Genomic DNA, 24,343 nt, shown 5'->3' on the forward strand with positions numbered 1-24,343 from the left:
TTTTTCTAGAGTTTAAAGCAGGGACTTCCATGCAATCATTTGTGATGAAGGTTAAGGTAATCCATGACCGATTATTGGCAATGGGTACTGCCCTGACCTCTTCTCAATTAGTTGCTCTCCTCCTCATCAAGCTTCCTACAGATTATGACATGGTTTCCCAAGCTTTGCGGGTTCAGATCACAACACGTTCCCTCGAGTTTGATGATCTATGTACTCTCCTCTTGGAAGAGGAATCCATCCTAGTTTCACAGGGGAAGTTGAAAGTTTCATCGTCTATTGGACCTGAACAGGCACTCGCGACGGTGCAAAAGAAAGTTCAGAGTCGTTACAAGTGTGGTAAGAAAGGCCACCTGTCAAAGGATTGTCAATCATAGGACAAAGGCAAAGCCAAGCACAAGGGCAAGTCTTCAAAGAAGGGCAAAGACAAGTCACGGGACACTGACACAGACTCGAAAGGCTCGTCTAGTGATAACCCCAGCTCTCCCAAGGCCTTACAAACTGGAGAGAACATGACTGGTGTCTTGCTATGATCCTAAGGGCATCCCCCCGCATGTCTTCCAGAAACAGCTTGTGGGCGGGAGAGGGGGCTTTCAAAAGCTCTCTTATATTAAATCTAGAGCATGGGACCCGTGTGTCGGAGTTCCAAGTATAAAGACAGGCAAGTTCACTTGATGGTCCGGATGAGTTCCAGGATCAACCAAGTTTCCTTCATGGTTCAGATGAGTTCCAGAACCATTGGTCAGCAGAGACTATAGACAAGATGTGTTCCATGTTCATTTGTTCGAGGTTATTAGATGTGATGTATTCACAGTTCTACTTTGAGTTTGGAGCCAAGCAGATTTTCTTTTGCTCTTTACAGTGGCATTATGTTTTCTGAAGACAACAAGCTGACATGTGCATTTTCCGAGGTGTACTCAGTATTGGCCATGCTGAGGTGTCCATGGTCGCACCTTCGTCATCAGTTTTCTTCTGACTTTTTTGTACACTTCAAGATGCAGAGGGGGTGTTAAAATAATGCATCTTCATATGCTGCTGTGGAGGTCTTGTCGGCCTGTTTCTACACCCGACCTGGTTCATGCACAAGTATATAAGAGTTGCTCTCTTTTATTCATTCAATCATCCAACAGTGCCCTATTTGCTGGCTCTTGTACTCTGTAACCTCAAGCTAATAGAGCTCTTGTTCTTGCTTGCAATCTTTCTCTCTCATGTTTATTTGCTTCCGCTTGTGCACACTCTTTCACTTGTCATGTTCTTTTGGTATTCACTTTAAACTTTGCTAAGGACCATGTCTTTAAACACTTGTTTTAATCACATCAACACCACATGAGACCTGAGGTTGTGAGATGAGTGTTTAGATCAACAGGGCAAAGGGAAAGGGGCACTAGAGTGGAGCAAAACCTTTTGGACAGATTACAGGAGCAGAGGTTAAAATGGGCACATTGTCCATACACGTGGAGGTGCATGCCAGACTGCCTGCTTGCCTACACAAATGAGTCCCAGTGCGTATTGTAGATCCATCAAGTGTGTAACGGTATGGCTTGAATACTGTCAACGTGTAGCTGAAAATGAACTTCGTGAATTGAACATGAAGCCATACAGAGAACATAAAGAAAATGACACAAACAGATCAAAATAAAGCCCCTACTACTACTAGACCACAAGGGCATCAACTTTCCTGCATGAGGTGCTATTAATTAATGTAAGCACCTTAATAAAATAAAATTCATAAGAGACCGAATGCGAAGAATGCATCAGATACTGCCGAGCCCAGCATGAATGGTGAAAAGACCAATTGGATGGAGTCTGATGTTGATCTTTGAGATGTTGGACTCTGATGTTGATCTTTGAGATGTTGGAGACATCAAGGGTGCAATGATAAAATGCCACTGATGAATTCCGTGGACACCACAAACTGCCTCACAAGGTAATCCTACAATAAATATTGCAGCTCCATAACTTAGCACAATGTTTCTCTTTAACTTGGAGCCATTCAAATTACCTACGGGATACGATCGTCTTGACACCAAGGCTTTGCCCTGCCTTTGCAAACAAAAAGGATATCAGCAACAATGACTCAAAAAACCTTAATTTTCAAAAAAGTTCTGATCATTTTAATTGAGAAATTGTCTTCAATCATTGAGACAAATACACGCTTTTGTTTACCGTATCATGATCCATAACTCTCCACATCGAGACCTTTAAAGGTTTATAAAATTAACCTTCCATAGATGCAGACATGTCCACAAGCACGCATGTCCATGTACTATCTCCATAAATGGGAAGCACCAATAGTGAGAAGCTTCAGTCCCATGTCTTGTACTATTGCATCCTTTCAATGATGAAGTGATCGATAACACGTGCATTGCAATTTGGGTCTGGAGAAGGCCATTTTGGAATCCAAGAACTCGGATGCTTCCTTGTGTATGATAGAGAGCCAGACTTCATAAATATCTCCTCTTCTTCCCACTCCGGATCCAGAGCCCATTCTTTAGGAATCTGTGGCAATACAAGAATGCAAGTCTTAACCCTTTGAAAAACAAAGACATGCAGTTGTGTGGGTGATGCAGACTGACCCTGCCCCTACCTATGCGGGCACTACATTTATCCTACAAACAGACAATTGTCACAGGGGGACCAGTCAGGTGCCTGTGACTCAATGGGAGGTACAACTGTCTCCTGACCTTTGCAGGCCTGCTCCTAGGTGTCTATTGAGGGGATCCCGTTGTCTGTTCCACCTAGGTGGACCCCATCCATACCTTCTGGATCGCTGGGAGTGACTCCACCCCAGCAGAGAGCTTTTCTACGCATATGGGGTTCTCGACCTTTCTTGTTTAGAGGCAGGGATGGGATTGCTTGGCCAAGGGGGGCTCTTAGCCCTCTCCCAATCATGCAGCCTCCCTCCAAGATCAGCTAGTAATAACAAAATAGGCTATTAGAATTAAAATACATGGCTCAAAGGCAGAGCACCAACGAACCTTGTCAACAGCAACAGTATACACCTCGAGGTTCCCGGCCATCGTGATGTGAAAACGAGTGAAAGACTTGTGGTTGGCGATCCGCAAGGAGGAGAATGCTTCATCGAAATGGAGATGGAACCAATTGATGCAGATGTATAGGTAGCAGCCAAAGACAAGAGAGACAACAGGGGTCGAAAGAACCCAATAGTAAAGAAAAATACTTATAAAATACACAAGAGCATATCCCCGAGGTAGAGCCGCCATCCCAACTTTGCATATATTCATGCGAGTCACTGCCATTACCTGTATATATTTTTGTGTAAGTTGACCTGTAAGAAACAGGTACCAATTTCTGACCTTCCTAGTAAAAGGTAGGTCTAACAAATATATTTTTTAAATGCTAGAGACCACTCTTGAACAATACCTCAAAAATATATTTTTTATTTTCTCCTCTCTCTCTCTCTCTCTCTCTCTCTCTCTCTCTCTCTAGTAAAAGGTAGGACACCAGCCACACCCCCAGGGAGTCACCATTGATAAAGCAGTCGTCTTATGTCGTGCTCGTCGGCCACGCCCACCAGGATCCCGACCACGGCATCCTCACCATCGTCAGATCAGAGCCATTATTGCTCAACATCGGAGGCGCCTACCTCGCTTCTATGACCCCCATGGCAGAGATATTTGATCTAAAGAGAGGGTAGCACTTCAACTGATCAGCATACATTGATCTACTAGATATACATTTTCCAGTATTTTCTACTACTTATCATCTAGGAGTCTTATTTACAGTTCTTCTAACTGTAAGATAGTCAGTTTATTGTACTTTTCAGTTTCATTTGGTTGTTCTCTTTGATGAGACACCAATTTCAGATGTACTCTCAGTTTTGGTCTCATAGGCCATCATGGCCTCTTAGAGACGTTAATATATCATTTCATTTCATTTTCTCTATGTAAAAAGCTATGTTCTATTGCTTCACTGTACAAAAAAGTCATCCTCAGAAAAGAGGCAAACTTCTTAAAGAGCAGTCACAGAAGTAGCTTTTGTTGTTCTCTCTCTCTCTCTCTCTCTCTCTCTCTCTCTCTCTCACACACACACACACACACATGGCCGCCATGTGATGTACTCGCACTCTCTCTCTCTCTCTCTCTCTCTCTCTCTCACACACACACACACACAGGCGCGCGCGCACGCGCTCACCCATCACTAGACAAGGACTTGAGACCGATCTGCAACCACTACTGGCTAGGCACACTTCAAAAGGGACTATTCGTCAACACTGCACCATATATTTACCCATAGGGCTATCATACAGGGACACCTCCCAAGCCTCCATCACTGACTTCTTCTCCCATCTTTTGAGACAGTGATGACTATATTCAACATCCAAACACAAAAATAGCCTCGAGGGCACCATGCTTCAGATGGGATTCCTGGCCAGATGGATCCGGGGAGTCTCTGCGCTTTATTCCGCCGCCCACAATCAGGTCCTCATTCAGGGAGCCAAAGGGGACAGGTTCTCCCGATTACCAGATGAGTCCATTAGGGGTGCCCTCTAGTCCCCTTCCTCTTCCTCTTTGTTGGTGAGGCGATGAGCAGTTTCTTGGTTCGCCGAGGGGACTTCTCTCCATCTGCTCACAAAAAGAACTTCTAGACTCCGAGTTTGCAGATGATATCGCTGCCTACCTCTCTGGAGAGGATAGGAATCTTCAGAGATTTGTGAAGGCCATCAAGGTCTTTTGTTTGGCTTCAGGAGCTCAGATCAACTAGCACAAGTCATGTGGTTTTGGGTTGAGTCTTTTCAGTGGATTCCCTGTGGCACCCCGGTCAAATATTTGGGATGTCAAGTGGGGATTGATACCTCACCAGAGCAGCAGCTTGCCCCTCTTCTTCTAACCATTCGGAAGAATGCTCCTTTATTCGAGCACTGCCTGGCTCTTCCTTGCTAGTCACATGGTGGTGGCCAACCAGGTGCTCTTAGCCACACATTACCGCTTGCTGGTGAGCGTTATCCCTGTGCCTCACACAGGTGCAGAGGCTGATCCAGAACTTTCTTTAGGCAAGGATAGCGCAGGCCAAGGTGGAACTTTCTTTGGGCAAGAATAGCGCAGGCCAAGGTGGAGGAGGGGGACTAGTGTGCGGTGGATTTTCATGGATGCCCGAGCCCATGGTCTCATCTCCGCCTTCAAACCCTCCTAGATCAATGGGAGAAGCGTCAAGGCGGGTGGGATTGCATGTGTAGACGGCGAGACTGTATGAGGTAGTTTCCCTCCGAGAACGGCCAGCCATGAAGGGAGTCACCCCTCCCCAGTTTGTATTTTGCCTCTTATGAGGGTTATGAGCATATACATTTAGCCCTTGGGCTGCTGATTTCTAACTAATGGAAGGATATCTTTCCCGGGGAAAAAATAAAGGCAGTGATGAGAGCGAGAAAGAAAGAAAGTTATATTAACGTCTACAAAAGATCTCAAGGGTCTATGAGACCAAAGGCAGTACAAGGTATCCATGATGAATAATGAACGATGGGCAAGGAAAAACTGTGGGAAGAAAATAGCTACATCAGCTACGATAGCAATATGGTGGTGTACATGATAGGTCACCACCCTCCTTGGGAATCAAGTGAATGATCCCCTCCGTGAGGCCAATGATCGTGATCTCAAGGTAGCCTGAAAGCCGTCCTCCATGAGGTCCCACTGGCAAAGGAAGAGGCAGACAGGGGAGACCACCTCTCATGTGTGTTGCCACACTCTATCTCACTCGCTGCCTCAATCTGGGGGGGGAGGGTACTGGCTGCCGAGAGGAGTGCTCTGCAAAAATCTATGGCAACGGCCCGCACCTGAGGAGGATCAGACTCAATGGTGCATCTGGACTCCTCAACCTGCCAAACCCCTCTCGGCAGTGGTGATGGCCTGCAATCTAAAAGAAATCCCACATGACCATGTCGCCTGCCTGGGTCCAAAAGGATGCACGAATGTGGTACCTGAACTCCACCCTCCTCTCCTCTATCGAGTGTATCCCCTTGCAGGGCTGTCTCCACCTATGACTCCAGCCACAGGCTATCTAGGGCATAGTCACCAAAAACGAGAAACGGGGAACAGAAACGTTCAAGGAATGGAAATGGGGAAACGAGTTTTTAGGGGCGGAAACGGCCGTTTCCTGTGACAATATCACTTGGGAAACGAGAAACGGCCATGGAAACGGACGGGGTCCTGAAATGGAGAAACGCGTTTCTAGGGACAAAAACAGACGTTTCTTGTGACTATGATCTAGGGTCTGCTCCTGCAGTCCTGCAGCCTCTAGAGGAAGGCGAGGCTCCTGCGAAGGCTCTTCTCTTGCTCTCAAAACGTAATGAGTCTGTCTTGGGCTGCTCGCTGCAAGAGCAATCCAAACTCCCTACCCCCACATCTAGGTCCACCGCAGCTGAAGGTAAGGGTGCCCCATATCTCCTCTATCTGCGTGCCAATCCTGGTGTCCTGGACAAAACTCTCGGGGATGCGGACATTCTGTTGTCAGGGGTCCTCTAGGTGAAGACAACAGGGGCATGGTCACATAATGCGGTACCTGCAATGATGCCTATCATGCCCTCCTGCTGCAAGCCCACTCATCCACATATCATCTGAAACCGGCCTCTGATAGAAAACCAGAGTGCGGTAGGAGCAACCACCCGTCCACTTGTAGTCTAAAAGAGAAACAAAACACAGATTGGGGCTAGAGTGCCCAAATCTGAAAACACAGCGACACCTGTTGGCCCCAAAGCTTGGCGCCCCTTGCGGTATTTCTTTATTCAATTAAAATAATATGTATGGCTGAGTACAACACAAAGACCAGCCAAGAGTTTACACCTGTAAGTCCAATCTGACGGCCCACAAATCCTTCTCAGCACAGAGGATCTATGCACACAGATCTGTGTCCTCAAGCAACACACTGTGCCTCCCTCTGATCAGCCAAGATCACAAAGCAGGCCAGCCATGGGCATACATCTGGCATAACTCAAGAGCATGATACATCTTCTCAGCTCAAACATACATGTGCTGTCCAATCTCTGTCTTAATCCCTTGTCAATCTGCCAAACCCCTCCTCTCACAAGGAGCCAGATAACACATACCTGCAGCAGACATCAAGCAATCGAAAGAGAGATGGATGAACAGAAACAGAGCTTACCAAGTTCAGCTCGTGAAACAACACTGGAGGAAGCAACAGCACTAATCTGTGCTTGCAGGCACTTGAATCCACAACCCTGCTTCACACGTGTGCTTGCACTTGCCTGTATCCTCCTCCTGATGCTCACTCTTATGCTGTCCTTGAAAAGTACAGATCTGAAAATCAGCACAGTACCCGTCTGTACCGCCTCGGGATACGTGCCAGGCGTTGTACTTGCATAAACAGCCTGCTGTCCACTTCTGTACCTGCCTGAATCAGCATACACAGTTCTGTCCAGCACCCTGAAAAGCGCCGCCTGCAGCTACAGAATTCAGAAAAGCATGCGTCAGCCCTGTCCGTACACTGTACGGCTGTCGTACAGGGCTGTACGGCCTGTGTACTTGCTGGTACAGCCTGTACTGGCCTGTGCGCAGAGTTTCCAGCAGCAGTCTGTGCGCAGCCAGCCACAGAGAAGAAAGAGAGAGAGAGTGTTTGCCCAGTTCTGGCCGTACAGTGCTGTACGGCTGGTTCCACTCAGAAAAACAGCAACCAGACTGGTCTTCAGCAGCCGCCTCCTTCTTCCTATGCTTTTCCACGCTAGGATTCAAGCCCATGAAGGAACTCCCCTTTTGCTACACGATTCCCCAAAAAGGGAAGAGAGAGAGAGAAGAGAGAGAAAACTCCTCCCCAATTTAATCCCTAGGGCCCCAACTTTAATAAGTTCCTAGGGCCACTAAGGCCTAGGGGCAAACTCCAATAAACATTAAAACTTAATGTTTTTAGTTCCCCCCTTCACACCTAGGGATGTCCACACATCTTAAACACTGTCCGGGCACCCCCCATGTGAATCATAAAATATTCTGACTCTGCAACCACCATGCCCACACTTGTCCTGCTCCATTTTCACAGGGCCATGACATCATCTGTCAATGCAGGGGAGGTTCGTATGTCCGTGCATTCTCCTGCCTTACCTAGAAAAACAGACGCTCCCATGAGGGCATCCAAACTCTGGTAGGTGCCAGGGATCCTGTCCTCTCACGGTGAGAATCAACTCCTCCCAGGCAGAGTACTCAGTCCCCCGAGATAGTGTCCAATCCTCCTCCCTAGCAGCCCGGAGGGTCCTCTAGTATGTTGAAGTCTCCTCCCATGCACCAAAAATCTGTCTGGGGGAGCTCCTGAGCTCTCCCCTGAACCATGGTGCCATCCCCATCTCTCAAATGTGGAGATAGAGCGACTGCCTGAGTGTGGATCCTGGAGGATGCCATCGCATAGTTCCACTCATTGCCCAAGGCAATGCTGTGAGCGAGAACAAATGGATCACCATGCCACTGTCCGGGGTGGCCACTCCGGAGTGATGGAAAATCACGCAAACTCAGAGGGGAGCCACCATCTCTAAGAATTCAATTGCCTCCACTGGAAGGCATCCACTGGGACCCCCATGATTGGGGTGGGGGGGTGCAGAAGACGAGGGGGGAGGGATCACAACAGAAGGAATGGGGGAAACCAGGGGAACCAAAAGAGGAGGGGGAGGCGGGACCACCTGCACCGGAGACTCGCACCTCCTGGGTGCCACCCACCTCCTGATCCAGAGATAAATGTTCATAATGGCTACCAGTAGGCACCGTTATCTTGGGCGACCCACCTGCCTGATGCTCTGGCTGGCGGCACCCCTAGAGAGGCTGGCAGCACCCCTAGCTACGGAGGGTGGCGGTGGCGTCTGCGGGGCCATCACTTGTTGCCACCGGCCAGCATCCTACGCCTGCGATGTCCACCTACCTGGATATGAATTAATGGGGTATCACTGGATTACCCCATTAATTCATATTGTTATATTATTTTTTAATCACCATTATTTTTATTATTCTTTCGTATCGCCATAATTTTTATTAATAAAAAATAATTAAAAGTATAATAATTCTTATTATTGATCTAAAGTGACATCTTTCAACCTCAAAGGCAGGCCCTTCTTTTACAATTTGATTTTTGGAGAACTAAAAAGAAACAGTACCTCTGGCACATCGAAAGCTGACATTAGATATTTGATGCACGCAGGGTATAGCCCAAGAGTCCAAAACTCCATTCTGGCTTTCAACCCAGTGGGGTCAGGGAAATGCTCATTTTCCACAGATCGATACCATTCATATAAAGTGTGGTAACCTGCACGATTCCAAGATCTCTTTAAATTAAGTAAAGAAAAGAGTGGACCATGTGAGCTCCAAAAAGGTCACTTACAATGTGCATGTATGCATGTGCCTGTGTGTGTGCGCGCGCGCACGCGCATCGGTTTGTGTTTGTGTGTGCACATACTATATCATTGTAACTATACATGTGTGTATGTACGTATACGTGTTTATGTGTATGTAGATATGTAAGTATGTGTGTATGCATCTATGTAGATATGTAGGTATGTGTACGTGTGTATGTATATGTGATATGTAGGTATGTGTGTATGCATGTATGTGCGGTTTATATATGCATGTACGAACATGTGCATGAGTATCATGCATGCATGTATGTATGTGCATACGTATGTATGTATGCATGCATGCTCGCACATACGTATGTTTATACACTAGCACAAAAAGGAGATCCCTTTCAAATGCAACAACAGAGATGGCGTTGAATGCAACAAGAAGGATAATCTCACAGCCTTCAGGCCCCAAACATACCCTCTAATCTATCTCATTCTTAGCGATTGGCATCTCTGTTTAAAAATTCAGAAAAAATAACACCATATGAGAAAGATACCTGCTGTGCCTAAGAGGCCATGGCGAATGCAGACCTCAATTCCTATCTCCAGTAGCAGCATGAGAATCATGGCTGCTGTCAGATGGGCACTCACATGGATGAACGCCAGAAATGCACGACGCTTTTTTGATATTTTCACAGGAACAAATAAATATAATACGATCAAGAACACCAAGGTTCCACCAAAGGACACATATGAATACTCTAGCATGTTCACAAACGCTGTCCAGAGTGTCCACAAAAATTGTTGGATGTGTCCAACCACTGAATTGTCTCGTAGGATGTTATCCAGATCACACTACACATATGAAGCCCACACTTCAATAGTTGAAAACATTCCACAAAAATCAAGCAACCGTGCATTTATCAAGAGTGTTCTAAAACAAATAATTATTCAGTCAAAAACATGCTAGTGAGCAACTGTGCATTTATCCATATTCGTACTTCTACTTGTACTCATACTTTTTTTTGTATTTACATTCATTTATTGTTGCTTATTTATTAATGTCATTATATATTTATACACATTTATGTAGCACATGTGTTTTTGTTCTGTGTGCTCTTTCGCTTGCACTCTTGTGCATGCATGCAAGGTTGCTTTTTGACGGGTGTCACGGTTATTTTTGGGCATTTTTGCCGTAAAATACAGCCACTTATTGTGAGTGACCGGTGTCACGGCTGTTTTTGGGCATTTTCGCCGTAAAATACAGCCACTTATTGTGAGTGACCGTGAAAAAACAGGCATTATTTCTACTAAACCAGTCATTTTGAAGGCTGAACCAGCCCATCAAAAATCATCCTTGATGATGCACCCACGTTTGCATGTGGGTAGGTGTGCGGGTGCGATGCATTTGCATGGTCATGAGTGCAGTGAAGTTTTACCAATGAAATATTGAGAACATCAAAAGAAAATAATAGATATTTTTTTATTTTTTGACTATTACTTTGTATCCATTAACTTATTTATGTATCTATTTCTGTATCAATTTTATATATATCTATTTAATTATTTACTATTAATTTACTCATTCGTTTATTTGTGTTTATATTTTTAGTACTTACAATTGAATGTTGATTTATTCATTCATTTATTTATTTAAGATTAATACTTCAATTGTGTAATGAGAGGAGCTTTACCTGTGGGAATGTTGAGAACACCAAAACAAAATAAACAATGCCACCAATCACATCAAAGCGCCAATTTTTTTTTCGAAACTTCAAAATATTCGCCAGAGCCATCTGAATAACACAAGGTTTTTCGCAAGGTAATAAATAGAGCATGTAGAGCAAGTAACAAAATTTCCCTTGAGAATGGCTCTCAAGGATCAAGGATCAAGAGCAAGCATCAATTCAGCGGCACACTTACGCTCTTGGACTCTTTGAATGATGGATATGCGACCTTCTTCTCATATGAAGATCCCAAAAAGTAGTTGAACTTTGCAAAGACGTGTGTGGGGTGCAGGAAAGCCCCACCACATCCATTGACAAGGAGGTGCTCTACACTGGCAGCCTTGGATGATTTGATGGCCGAATGGCGGAAATAGTGATGCAAATCACCTGCAATTCTGAGCCTGCAACGACCTTTCAAAAGATCCTGTATTAATATCGATACATTTGCCCCCGTAGAGTTGCTCCAGTACCAATCCAACAACCAACAAGGCTCATGTGTCATGATTATAACAGAATCCTTTTTTTTCACCTGTGCCACACACAAGAAAAGTTGTCACTTGCTAATAAGCATAATAAGGATATCCACAAGTGCGCAAGCAATGTACGAAAGGTTTCAAAAGCAAATTTGTGCAGAAAAAGAAAAAGATGTTGTGATTTGTAGATTTGTAGATTTGAAGGATTAAAAACTCTCAAGGCCCACATTAAATTAAGGACCAAGGTGGGAACTACTAGTGATGATGACCCATGTCATGTTTCTGTGCAAACATCCTCTCCAACCCTCCAACCCTTTGTTCTCGAGCCTCACATCTAGTCCTCCCAATGTACATTTCCTTTCCCAGTGCTTCCCTCATCAGCCCATTGTTTTTAATCATCATTTTTCACCACTTACTGCTTCTCCTTCATTCCCATCTGTTTTAGCTTCTCACTCCACATCCACTCCCTGTTAGCATATTCATCCCCATATGCTGCCCATATATTTGCCCATATTTGTTCCCTTTTATGGCCCTTGGTTGTGGGCTGGCCACCCATATTTTTCCCCTTTTTCCTAGTATTTTTCCGAAGTTGGGTGAGCATGTCCCAGTCGGCCAGCTTCTTATACTCGAGTCGGCTAGCCCCTTTTTACCTATAAATAGGTGGGCTGGCCTCTCCTTTTCATTCATTGATCGTTGAGTTGTGTGGTTCATGAGTGATCCACTCCACGCAAGGCCGATTTCACCTTCACCTTCCACAATGTATAGTTGGAGCCATCCAACTTGGCAAACTCAAAAAACATATGAAGTACAGTCGAGGCAGCCATCACTGAACTCAGGCTCAATCTCAGAAGAAAATGCACAACTCAGAAGAAAGAAGTTTCCACCACAAGTACCAAGCTGCCACCAAAGCCAGAATCCAAACAAGACCCCCTCTACAAGAGGTAGTGTCCACTGGCCCACACACACATCACCACTTATACACATGATGTAACAAAGGGGCTGCAAACCTGAAAATACAGGCCGACCAGCTTCCACACTTCAGATGAGAAAACCGCTGAAGAGAAGATACCTTCAAGCTAAAAGCGATGAAGCCCAGGTGAAGGTAGAGCAACCAACAGCAACTGTCCAGAAAACGCAGCAACCAGAGGGCTGCAAATCTGAAAAACGCAAGAGGAGAAAAGTGGGCTGCCACGGCACTATGCAACTTCATGATATACAACAACTTGCTTTTGTATAGAAACCAGCTATATGTACTCAAATCAAATAGGACAAAGCTCTTGCATGACATGCAAGACGCCGTCATTGATGGTTATCGGGGCATGACTAGCACACTAGAGAAAGCTCGAGCAGCATTTCCAATGGCCAAGGATGCGAAGGGATGTGTTCACTTATATGGCACAGTGTCCACTTTGCTAGAAGTGCAAGCAGTAGGAACACGACATGCTTGACTATAGTTGATCGCGTTAGCAAGTTTGTTATGTTCATTCCTTACAAGGCCAATGTCACCATGGAGGATGTTGCATGTTTGTTTGTTAGGCACTGGCATCCAATTTGTGGATTTCCTAGGACCACTGTGTCAGATAGAGATGGTAAATATACTCCGCATTTTTGGCGCGCTTTGTTTGGCACATGGTTGTTTCTCCTACCGGTACGAACCTATTCATAGGTACAGTTCCGTACGATATCGTATGGTTTTGTACAATACGATCCCCCCCCCCCCAAAACGCCTTGAGAAAAAAATCCCAAATGCTAAAAAAAAAATAGAAATCCTGCTCAACGAAGATCCCAAATGCCCGCAATACTTTGCAACTTTCGTGTCCACTCAGCATTCCATATGGGGTTGCTGAGAGACCCAAAAAATCTGGCAAGGTAGACTGGTAGTGTACACTTGATTGGTAGGATGAGGAAAGAATCTTGCTACATCACTTGGAGATCCCTCGTATAGGTAGGCTAGACAGTCAGATCCTCAAGTTATGTACGAGGGAGAAGATTTGGACATGGCCATTTTGATCTACAGAGGAGTCCCTAAACCTATCACCCTAGATGCACTGTCCGTATCTATGCAAGGACGGTCCCTTAGTCATAAACACTACACTAGGAGACCTTTGGTATCGCATTACCCATGCAGGCTCTTTTTTGAAGACAATTGGGAGATCCAACTGGGAGAGACACATCTCCATGTTCTGGTTCCTCAAGCATTGTGGACTTCTCCTCCCTCCCAACCTTCCCTCACATTCAAGCTTGAAGCTCCATAGTTTGTAAGTGTTTTTTTTTTAAACCGTATTTTATCGTACGGTATCGTATTTTCGTACCATGACAACTATGATTTGGCAATTATGGTACTAAGCTCCATTTTTCAAGTGCATTCCATCCACAGACATCCACTCGACCTAACGGTTATTTCTCTCTAGTTGGAACCTTTTAGTCATGGGGCCCAGACGAAACCGGATGGTCAAACAAAGATTTACTATTCCATTGGCATTTGACATCCTGAAGGTGCGCTACATGAACAATCAACAAGGTAAGTGGGGGAATCTTTTGCCATTGGTTCAAGCAGTTCTTAACGACTCATATTCTTGGTCCATTGGCTTGACACCTTGCCGCTTTTGGGAGGCCTTTTCATCCTCCCTTGATGAGATCTTTGTCAAAGGTACCCAAGGCCAACAAGGTGATTGAGTCCAATGTAGAAATCTTGGAGTTTGTGAAACAACGTTTGGCCAAGGCCCAAGAGACGTACACACACCTCACAAACTAGCTTAGATGAGATGTGCCATTCAAGGAAGGAGATTGGGTATATCTTCAAATCATGAAGCAAAGGCTCTAAGCAAGTAGGCAAGTGTTGTCCAAGTTTCCTTTGGTCCATTTCCTATCATTGAAAAGATTAATAACGTCGCTATGCAACTTCGGTCCGCCTAGTCCGGTTGGACTATGCATAATGTGTTTCGTGTTAGTTGGTTGAAGTTGGACTCTTGAAGAGGTGCCTAATGAAAATCAACTAGATATTGTCAACGAAGCGGAGGTTTTTGGAACCCAAGCAATTGATGTTGCACTGTTTCAAGCATGGTACCAGTCACAAGAATTGCCAATTCTGGCGAAGTTTAAAGAACGTAGTACACATGCAGCAGTGTTGTGGACTTCTTCAACCGGTATCCTCCAACTAACGCCATCAACTTAAGCAGGAGGGAATGTCACGTGCACCATCTGCCCTAGGGTGCTACATGAACATTCTCCATCTAGGACAGAGGATACCTTGTCTGATGGGCCAAGAGCATGTTGCCAGCCCTAGTCCAAGGGACAAGTCGCCTGTGGCACAAGTCTTTTTTATAATCCTCTTTGCAAGATATCATGTTGTACAGGCCTACTAGACACTTATTAGACCGATGGTCAGGTGTCTGGGATAGCCAAGTCTAGGGTCAAGTCTTTGTGCAAGTCCTGAGCAAATGTGGCATGCCATGTATGAAAGCCACATTGTCCTGTGGTCAATTAGGGGCCATAGTGGCTATGGAAATCCCATGGGCACCCACATGTCAGAACCTAAGAGGGGCATTGAGTAATGTCCGGACATGTGAGAACAGGGTGGACCTAAAGTAGGTGCCCATCTTTGAGGGTGGCATAAAGTGTTATGTTGAAGTGTGCCCTGGGCACACCTTTCCATGGGATGCTTGGGCCAACCCTAGATCAGCCATGGAGTCCTATTTATAGAGGCTTCAGGGGCTGAGGTTATCATCTTGTGGAGCATCTAATCTCAGCCAAAGGGCATCGAGGGGGAAAAATGCACCAAGCAGAGGGCGACCAGGTCATCCACTTCAGGGCACAATCTGGGGTGTTAATGCACAAACAAGGGGCGGCCAAAAGGGCAGCAGTTTGCAGCCTTGTAAATGCAGCTGTGAGATAGCACCTGTGCAAGATTAAAGCAACATACTGGCCAGCCAGCAGCAGGACAGCAGGGCGGCTGTATGGGCAGCAAACACACCTTCAGACGGTGGCCCAAACAGTCCCAAATCAGGTCCATCTCAATCCACACTGTTGGACAGCAAGTAAATCATTGTGTAAAGGCAAAGCACTCAGTTTGCAACTACACAATCAAGACGTGCAAGTGGCATCAAATTTGTAGCAAACTCCATGGGAATCCAATATTGGATTTAATTCTCTCTGCCCTGTGTGCCATATCATTCCTGAAGTCTGGTTTTGGAGGCTACCAAGAATACGCTGGGGCACCTTTCTTCTCAGCCATGTCTGTTTTGAAAATGGTTTGTAGATGGCTTTTCAAATTCATGAGTTAAGAGAATACTGAGCTGAGACTGGTTAGCGAGCTCTCGACTGTTGAGGCTTGTCTCCTTCGCCCTCTTCTGTGCGCCCTCCTCTGCCCGCCTTCACGTGCGTCCCCCTCCTCTGCTGCACGCCTTCCCCTCTACTGCCTGCACTCCCCTGTTTCGCCCTCCTCTGATGCCCATCTGCATCCCCTCCTCTTCTGCCTGCCTGCATCCCTCCTTTTTCTGCTCGTGTTTCCCTCTGCTGCACCTTTTTTCCCCTGCCTGCCTTTTATTCCTGCTGCCCGGCCTTGGCATTGGGCCTTCCCCCTCCCTTTCCCATTTAGTCTCGGCATTGGAAAGTTCTTCTGTGTTCAATTCTGCCTTTCTCGCTCAGATTAGAATCATGGTTAATCAATCCCCCCCCAGGGTTATGGTGCTTGCTCGTGACAATGAGCTTTTTGAGGACTTTGTGCTGCTTCCAGGACCTAACGGTCTGTTGGACTTACACAGGACAGGTCAATTTCAGACGTAGTCACTCGGCTTTATATCACATTTGGAAGGCAATTATTGAGGAGGCACATGCCAGGTCTGCTTGCTGTTTTGTGGATTTTCAAAAGGTTGATCCGTCTCAAGATCTTGACTTCCAGATGAGCTAATTGGGGCTGCAATGACCTTCTATGAGTAGGTTACTAAGTTTGTCATAACTCTGGAGGGAAGGTCTGATATCAAAATCACCATTGGAGTAAAGCTGTCCTTTATCTCCAACTGTTTTTTGGCTTTATAATAATCAGGTGGTTGATTCTGTAGGTTCTCTTCTGGGACAGGCTTTTGTTGCCTTTCTAACATATGGAAAATGTATTTGTGTTGATTTCTTCTTCACTGAAAGGGCTTCAAAAGCTACTGGTGCACTAGAGACCTTCTGTGAGCACAAGAATCTGGATGCAAACAAGACCAAAGGTGATGATCTTTCATACCTGGGGGATGGGAGTGATCGGGCATAGATTCACACTCACATGGGAACTAATAAAAGTGAACTCCTATACATTGCATTTTCAAATGATTTTGAAGTATATAAATAGACCCCATCTTTCGCATCTACACCCTTCTACATCCTTGTGCGCAGCAAGCTGACAGCAGACAGTTTCAGATGGGAACTAATAAAGGTGGTGAACTCCTATACATTGCATTTTCAAATTATTTTAAAGCATCTAAATAAACACCATCTTTCTCTTCTACACACTTCCACATCCTTTTGCGCAGAAAGCTGACAGCGGACAGTTTCAGCCCCAAAAAGTACCAGAGCCATCCCTAAAGAGCAGCAAATCCATTCTTAAAGGCAGCAAATTTATTTCACTGAGCAGCTGAAACAGCAGCGATTTAATGCAAAGCTTCCTTATGCAGGAGATTCCCGCAGTTGGTAAAGGACTATAAAAAAAACCACATGCATTGAAAGACTGCTTGGACAGGCCTTTCAGAGATCTCTCAATTGAGTAATGATCACACCTGCTTTCTTATCAGTTCTGAAAAGTATCGGAACTGCAAAATATCTATATCTCCATATAGGGCTTGATCAAGGCCGAAAACCCACCAGCCTTGAGGAAGCTGCAAAGCAAAATAGCTCTTCTTTTGGGGAAGCAGCCAGCCACCAAGCCAGCTTTTGTGGCAAATATACCGGACAAACGTTTCAAGTCCATCAAGCCAATCTGCAATACAATCAAAGAGAGACCCACACTTTAGATAACCCAGATCATTTTTCCTTTTAAGTTAAACCCTTTGAAACAAGTTGGCTGTCGCCCAATGGCTACTGTGCACCACACTGCCCACAAGGGAGTGTGAGTTCGAGCCCAATACCTATAATCTGATATATACTCACTAGAGAGAGAGAGAGAGAGAGATCACTAACCATGGTTCCCAGGAATGGCAAAGCATTGTGGGCCCTCATAAGTACCAAGAGATTGAACCCCATTTGGAAGCTCAGGTTTTTTCACAGCTATATGTGCTGCCTTATAGAAATCGGGGGGTTGCAGTGCATACTCAAAGGGACGGAAAAGCCGATTCTCATATGAATAAGGAGATGGGTTGGGATAACTGTGGCATAAAGCAGCAGACACAATTGTTACCAGATCACCTTGACATCTGCAAGTGGTCCTTAAAACCAAACCACTTGATACACATAAACAATTAATAGTAGAAACCAACTTACGCTAGGTCTCCTCCAATCATTAACAAGTGTCCGCGTGGCAGAGCTGTACGCTGTCCCTCTACATCCACATTCAACTGAGGCTGGGCAAGAAGGCGGGCTACCGTATATGTGGAATTGCCACCATCCCCAGTGTCTGCCATAAAGTCAAACCACAGCTCCTCCCGCTTACACATGTGATTATACAAGAAATCATCCTTTTTACAACATGGCTGAGCTTTTGCCATTGCAGCCTGTCAATGGAGAAGGCACAGTTAGGCCAATGCAATAAGACAATCCATGACACCACAAAACCAAAACATGAACTCTGTGGTGATGAGCAAGCTGAAATTAGATAGTTCAATGCCAGGGTGCCCACTATGGTGTAGTGCTGTCACAAAAATCACCCTCCCCACCCCACAGTGTAGTGTTAATGGGTGCCCCAGTTGAGTTGTTGTAACACTACATGTGCATTCATGCTCAGGGATTTTTTTTTATGGATCCACAACCTTCATATTAGGGGATTATTTGTGCTTATAATGTGTAGCTAGGGGTATAACCCCTTCTTTTTCTGTTGTATATAGGGGCTATGCCCTTTTCTCCGGGATTTTAAAAAGGTGATTGCACGTGTTGATAAGGTAGGTTTTCAAGCATGGGGCCCCACAGATAAGTTTTGAAAAGTGGAATCCCAGGTTTTTCTCATACTTAATACAAGTCTCTTTCTGAAAAAAAGAAAAAAAAAAGAGGGGGTAAGTTTTGAAAAGTGGGCCTCAAGGGCTGAGATAAAGCATCTACTTCTCAAACATACCTGCATAGTCCTCATGTCAAAACGACCAAGAAACAGGGTGACAGACACCAAGAGGTCAAAAGCTGTTTTAAACAAGTCAGCCGATGTTCTGCGCCCATCTTAAACAATTGGTTAGCAGAAAAAGACTTGTTGTCACAACCTGAAAACAATACAGAGATTTAAGAGATTGTGCCAGGTTGGATGCCGACATACCCAGAATACCAAGGAACCATATCCAGAAAATTTGGAGTTTTAGATACAGTTGGCTGCTGCTTGGAGCCTGTGACCGATTGAGAATGTGTCAAAGCCCACCTAATGATCATATGGAAAAATTACCGGATATGATGAACGTCACAAAATAAAAAACTAACCACTAAATTACTAGAAAAAATGTTGGTGTGGCCATGAAAGAAATGTACCCAGTTGATCGCTCCACAACATAATTTGCGATGTATAGCCCTATGAACGTTGCCCACAATGAGTAAACCGGTGATATCTTGTCAGCAGATAGCCCAACACACCCCTCATTGCAAGCAAGCTGCAGACAAATTAACAAGTATATGATCACCTCCAGACAGGCTTTTTACCCAAAAAGCATTTTGCCCTTGACAAAGCCTTTTTTGCACATGCGACAAATAGAAAGAATATCACAAAATGTGCCAATTACTTCTCCATAGAGAACCCATTTTGAGAAAACGGGGTAGTCGCTAGCCGAGCCCACGGGCCCTAACCAAGTTGAGCATATTTGTTCTTTTGCTTCATGAATTGTGGGCCATCCCATGAGCCATGTTTTATTGGAACTTTTTAAATAATCAAAAATAATTTGGCTGGACCTCTGTCTTCCAAATGAGTTTGTCTGTGAGGGAGCGCGGTTTCCACAATGGCTATAGAAAACACAGCAAGCTATGCTCAAAACCTGCCACAATAGTTTCCCAACAATTCAAAAACACATGCACACAATTGTGACTACACTAAGGTATTGAATGCAGAACAATGAAGTTCAAGCGAATACAAAAACCACATTTCGATCAAAAGAAACACATACCGCACTATTTTGCAAAATAATATGAATTTCTGGCCGCTTCCCAGCCAGACGTGCTGCAAGCCCAAAATACCATAGACCCAGGAATGTTATATGAAAAGCTACCAAAGCAATAACCGAGGATAAGAACAATGTCAAAAAGAGTGATAAGTTCATCCTCATATCGACCCCCATTGACTGAAAACTTGGAAGATGGTAGCATGCTGCAATCAAAAGCCAAGCCACATACCTGAAATGTAGACACTAATACCATAAATCTCTTATCAAAATACCTTTGAAATGTTATAAAAATAAGACAATGGACACTTAAGATATGATCCCAAAGCCTTTAAACAAAACCTCCAAACCAACATTACCATCTGCTGAAATTCGAGTAGCTAGGCTGAATTGTTTTGGCATAAAATGGTGATGAGAAGAAATAGAAGAATCCCAGCAGGCATCCATACATGGACCACCATTTTAAATTGTTGTCGAGCTTAAAGATAAGTGTATGCATGTTGTCCATCGAGATAAAGAGGACAGACACGGTAAAAACTGCAAAGAACGCATGGCGAGAATGTTCGTGCGGGTAGGGGTATTTGTGTGACAGCATGGTTCTTACTCTATCCATGTTGACGGGGAGTAGTCCCTGACTTACACGACTCACTAGGGAGATAAAAGCAAAAGATGGCTGCAGCCTGTTACAAAACAAGACTCAGAAACATTTAGACTCATGTTTGGTCAAAAGAAGATCACACTAATAAGTTTATCCTCTATACTTAATTAATCACAAAACCCTAATCTAAGCATGAAGCATAACATCACAAAACTGTGAACTCAGCCGAGTCTTCCATGCACAAGTTCCAAACCATGCATCAATAATGTCTAGGCCACAATGCCATTTGCCTACAGCTCACAATTCATCCAAAACAAAAGTAAAATGGGGCCTGCCTTCGCTCTTTTGGGGGAGGGAGTGGGGTAATGAATGGAAGCCTATGCTCTGATACCAATGTAACAAGAAGCCTGTATCTTGGGACAATTAACCATTAAATTAATTGAACAAACTTAGCATAAAAGATAAACTACACAATCACAAGACCATTAACACTACACTAGGGGCCAAAGATAGGGTCAACCCCCCCCAACCTCCACCCCACTTTTGGTATTTTATAGACCAAAAGAGTCTCTCTTACAAGCTTGGAATGGTTGGGAGCTACCTCCACCAGCTCATTTGCATTATCCAATTCCAATTTAGCGATGATCATTCAAAGAGTAGAGTGTAGGTGTTCCGGATCCCATGCAAATGATCATGCAATCATGGACTTACCCACTATTGACTCACCCTCAAAATAATCTGGTTCTCCCAAAAGCCCTTAAAAGCTAATCCATCACGGGAACGTCTTCGTGCTGAATTTACACTTTTCATTGCTTGTGTAGCGGTACAATAGGAGGAAGTTAAACGTGAGGGCAAATGTGTTAGAAGTCATCTCCTGTCTATATTTATACACCAGGGCCTTTGTTGTGGGTGTGCCCGCCCTGTATAAGGTGTTTTATCATTTTTCCACACTCCCCGTATTTTTCCCTATTTTTTCCCATTTTTTCCAGTGGTGGGGAGGGTTGCCAGAGGATGCCAGGAGCACTCCAGTGCTGACCGACTGCATACACATGAGTCGTGGGCTACTGGACTGCTGGCCGACTGCAGTTTCTCAGTCATGGGCACTTCTCTACTGGCCGACTGCATTTATGCAGTCGTGGACATGTTTCAGCAGTCGTGGACAATTCCTATGCTGGCCGACTGCTCTCCCAGGGGCATATATATAGGCCCCTTGCCCCCACCACTCATTTATTCAGTTTTCTCGAGATCTTGTGTATAGAGAAGAGTTTACACGCCTATCTCTCTGTGTTTCTTGTGCTGTTTATTTTCTGCAGTCTACTTGCTCTTGTCTACCCAAGTTTGGTTATCATTTCCGCTGCATATTCTGACATGGTATCAGAGCCCTAGGCTCGAGATAGATCTTGGGAGTTTTTCTGAGCAAGAGGGGGAGCGTTAGGCTACTGATTGGTGGACTGTTTTGGGCTGTACAGGAAGAGAAGGTGCAAGAGGAAGGCGGGCTAAGGTGCTGGTCCGGTCGTTTATTTTCCTCAATTGCACACCACAAGTGATCAATCATGTGAAGCACATGACGCTGGCGAGAGGCATATGGAAGCACTTGGCTTCTTTGTATAACAGGGTATCCCCCATGAAACGGATCTCCTTGGAAGTGCAGATGCGGGTTATGAACCCTACAAAGTCTTCGACGATGCGGGAACACATCAACAAGCTGCAGGCCCTTCAGCAGGAAGTCCTACAAGCTGGGAAAGAGATATCATCTGAAGATATGGCCATCACTTTGCTTTCCCACTTGCCTGGTCAGTATTCTGCTTTCTATTCCTCGTTGATCACGAGTGGCAGGCTTAGCACCATTACTTGGGAGGAGCTTGTGCCAATGGTCTTGGACAAGGAGGAACGTTTCACGAAGCCTCCTCACGGCGGAGGTTCGGAGGCCTTAACTGGCCAACGGTCAAAAGGCCGGAATAACAACAAGGGCGAAGGGAAGGCTTCACCAAAGAAGTCTTCTGAAAAGAAGCCTGATCCAGAACGAGAGAAGCTGAAGGCCGAAAGATCTTGTAATGATTGTGGCGAGAAAGGCCACTACTTGAGGAAGTGCCCTAAGTGGACAAGGAAGAGTGCTGATTCCTCAGCCTCAGCTGCAAAGACTCCGGCATTTGTGCACTTAGAGATGGTGGACTCCGATGCTTCATCATCTTCGAGCGAGGAGGCAGTTGGCTTCACCGCGAAGGATACCCGAGAATGGATTCTCGACAGTGGTGCTTCCAGGCACATGACTCCATCCCGTGACTTCTTTCTGGATCTGAAACGGCAGTCAGGTCGTATCTTTATTGGCGATAACTCCACTATTCCGATACTTAGTGAGGGCCGGATGGAGATTATTCCCGACGGCAAGGGGGGCAAGCATGCTTCCCGTGTTCGTTATGTCCCTGCTCTGGGTTTTCATCTTCTGTCAGTGCATGAGGTATGCAAGACTAGCTTTCGGGTGGAATTTGAGGAGCATTCAGTTGCTCTAAGGGACCGTGAGACTGGCAAAGTTGTTTGGGAAGGCGGTGTGGAGAATGGCATCTACAAGCTCTCTGCACTCTCCTCATTGACAGGTTCTCAGGTCGGAGATTTGTGGCACTTTCGTTTTGGCCACTTAAATGTGGATGCTTTGAGGCGCGCCTTCTGGGACCAGATGGTGGTTGGCTTGCCAGATGTTGGTAGTAGGCAAGGGCATTGCAGCTCTTGCATACGTGGTAAGCAGCACAGGGAATCCTTTCCGAAGCAAGCTTCCAAGCGGGCTTCGATACCATTGGAGTTGATTCACACTGACTTGTGTGGACCTCAGCAGATACCATCTTTGGGAGGATCTCTCTACTTTATGCTGCTTGTTGATGATTGTACCAGATTCACGTGGGTCTACTTTCGTTCCCAGAAGGACCAGGCTTTTGCTCGGTTCAAGGATTGGCACGTGATGGTGGAGAAAGAGTCAAGATATCAGGTTAAGACTCTCAGGGCTGATAAAGGAGGTGAATTCTCCTCGACTGTATTTTTCAGATTTTGTGCAGATTATGGCATCAAAAGGGAACTGGCCAATACTGGATCGCCTTCGGAGAATGGACGCAAGAACAGGACTGTGGTGGAGATGGCGAGGACCATGCTGGAGCATCGTGATCTTCCTCGTCCACTTTGGGGTGAGGCTGTGGCAACGGCTGTCCATACCATCAACCGCTCTCCAACGACTTCAATACCCCATATGACTCCATTTGAGGCATACTTTGGCAAGAAACTCGATGTCTCGCACTTCCGTGTCTTTGGGAGTGATGCGTATGTACATATTCCGAAGAAGCAGAGGGGGAAGCTTGACTCCAAGTCCCGCAAGCTGGTATTTGTGGGGTATAACTCTCTTTCCAAGGGATACAGGTTGTATGATCCAGATAGGAATGAGATTGTTGTCAGCCGGGATGTGGTCTTTGACGAGCATGTTCCAGCATCCACTGTCGAGGAGCCGCCACTTCTTGGAGATCCAGAGGAGTCTGATGATGATTCCCAGTCTATCATTCCAGTTGATCCACCTCAGTCATCACAGGAGGTTGAGCCCGCAGCTAGAGTAGAGCCCCCGCGACCACAGGAGGCTCCACGATCTGTTCGAGTACCTAGGTGGTTGTTAGACACCCTTCGGGAGTCAGGTGTCACGGAGCTACCCTCCGAGTGGACCACAGAGGACGGCCCTCGAAGATCACATCGAGTCCGAGATAAAAGCAACACAGCAGAGCTTCTTCAGGTGAACTATGCTTTGATATCTCGTATCATGCGGGATAAAGAGCCCACTTCCGTAAAGGAAGCCCTTTCACAGGATACTTGGAGGAAAGCCATGCAGGTGGAACTTGATGCCATCGAGAAGAGGGAGTTGGTACCGAGGCCGTCGAAGCGGTCAGTCATTGGTGTCAAATGGGTCTTTAAGACCAAATACGCGTCTGATGGGTCGGTGGACAAACACAAAGCCAGGCTTGTGGCTAAAGGTT

At 45.5% G+C, this 24,343-nt stretch overlaps 1 protein-coding gene across 8 annotated transcripts in view; it reads right to left on the reverse strand.

The window, feature by feature from the left end:
- Window positions 1–1,662: 1,662 nt before the first annotated feature.
- Window positions 1,663–24,343, reverse strand: part of LOC147613681 (uncharacterized) — a 42,332-nt gene continuing 19,651 nt past the window's right edge. The window contains exons 2-17 of one of the 8 annotated variants that reach the window (XM_086781630.1): window positions 20,101–20,421; window positions 19,748–19,973; window positions 19,370–19,618; window positions 19,122–19,240; window positions 18,916–19,014; window positions 18,724–18,811; window positions 17,940–18,169; window positions 17,640–17,824; window positions 17,240–17,439; window positions 11,207–11,539; window positions 10,978–11,079; window positions 9,841–10,138; window positions 9,101–9,249; window positions 2,976–3,260; window positions 2,220–2,496; window positions 1,663–2,036 (exon numbers count right to left, since the gene is read on the reverse strand). In XM_086781630.1, coding sequence (XP_086637756.1) covers window positions 2,320–2,496; window positions 2,976–3,260; window positions 9,101–9,249; window positions 9,841–10,138; window positions 10,978–11,079; window positions 11,207–11,539; window positions 17,240–17,439; window positions 17,640–17,824; window positions 17,940–18,169; window positions 18,724–18,811; window positions 18,916–19,014; window positions 19,122–19,240; window positions 19,370–19,618; window positions 19,748–19,973; window positions 20,101–20,421 — 3,061 coding nt within the window. In that variant the 3' untranslated portion in view covers window positions 1,663–2,036; window positions 2,220–2,319. Of the gene's footprint in view, window positions 2,041–2,163; window positions 2,497–2,975; window positions 3,287–9,100; window positions 9,250–9,840; window positions 10,139–10,977; window positions 11,080–11,206; window positions 11,540–17,239; window positions 17,440–17,639; window positions 17,825–17,939; window positions 18,170–18,723; window positions 18,812–18,915; window positions 19,015–19,121; window positions 19,241–19,369; window positions 19,619–19,747; window positions 19,974–20,100; window positions 20,422–24,343 lie in introns of all 8 variants that reach the window. The other 7 variants (XM_086781632.1, XM_086781629.1, XM_086781631.1 and 4 more) reach the window with 7 other exon arrangements.

This window comes from Cibotium barometz, chromosome 43, assembly GCF_041138505.1.
Source record: "Cibotium barometz isolate CiBa-2024 chromosome 43, ASM4113850v1, whole genome shotgun sequence".
Classification (NCBI taxonomy): domain Eukaryota; kingdom Viridiplantae; phylum Streptophyta; class Polypodiopsida; order Cyatheales; family Cibotiaceae; genus Cibotium; species Cibotium barometz.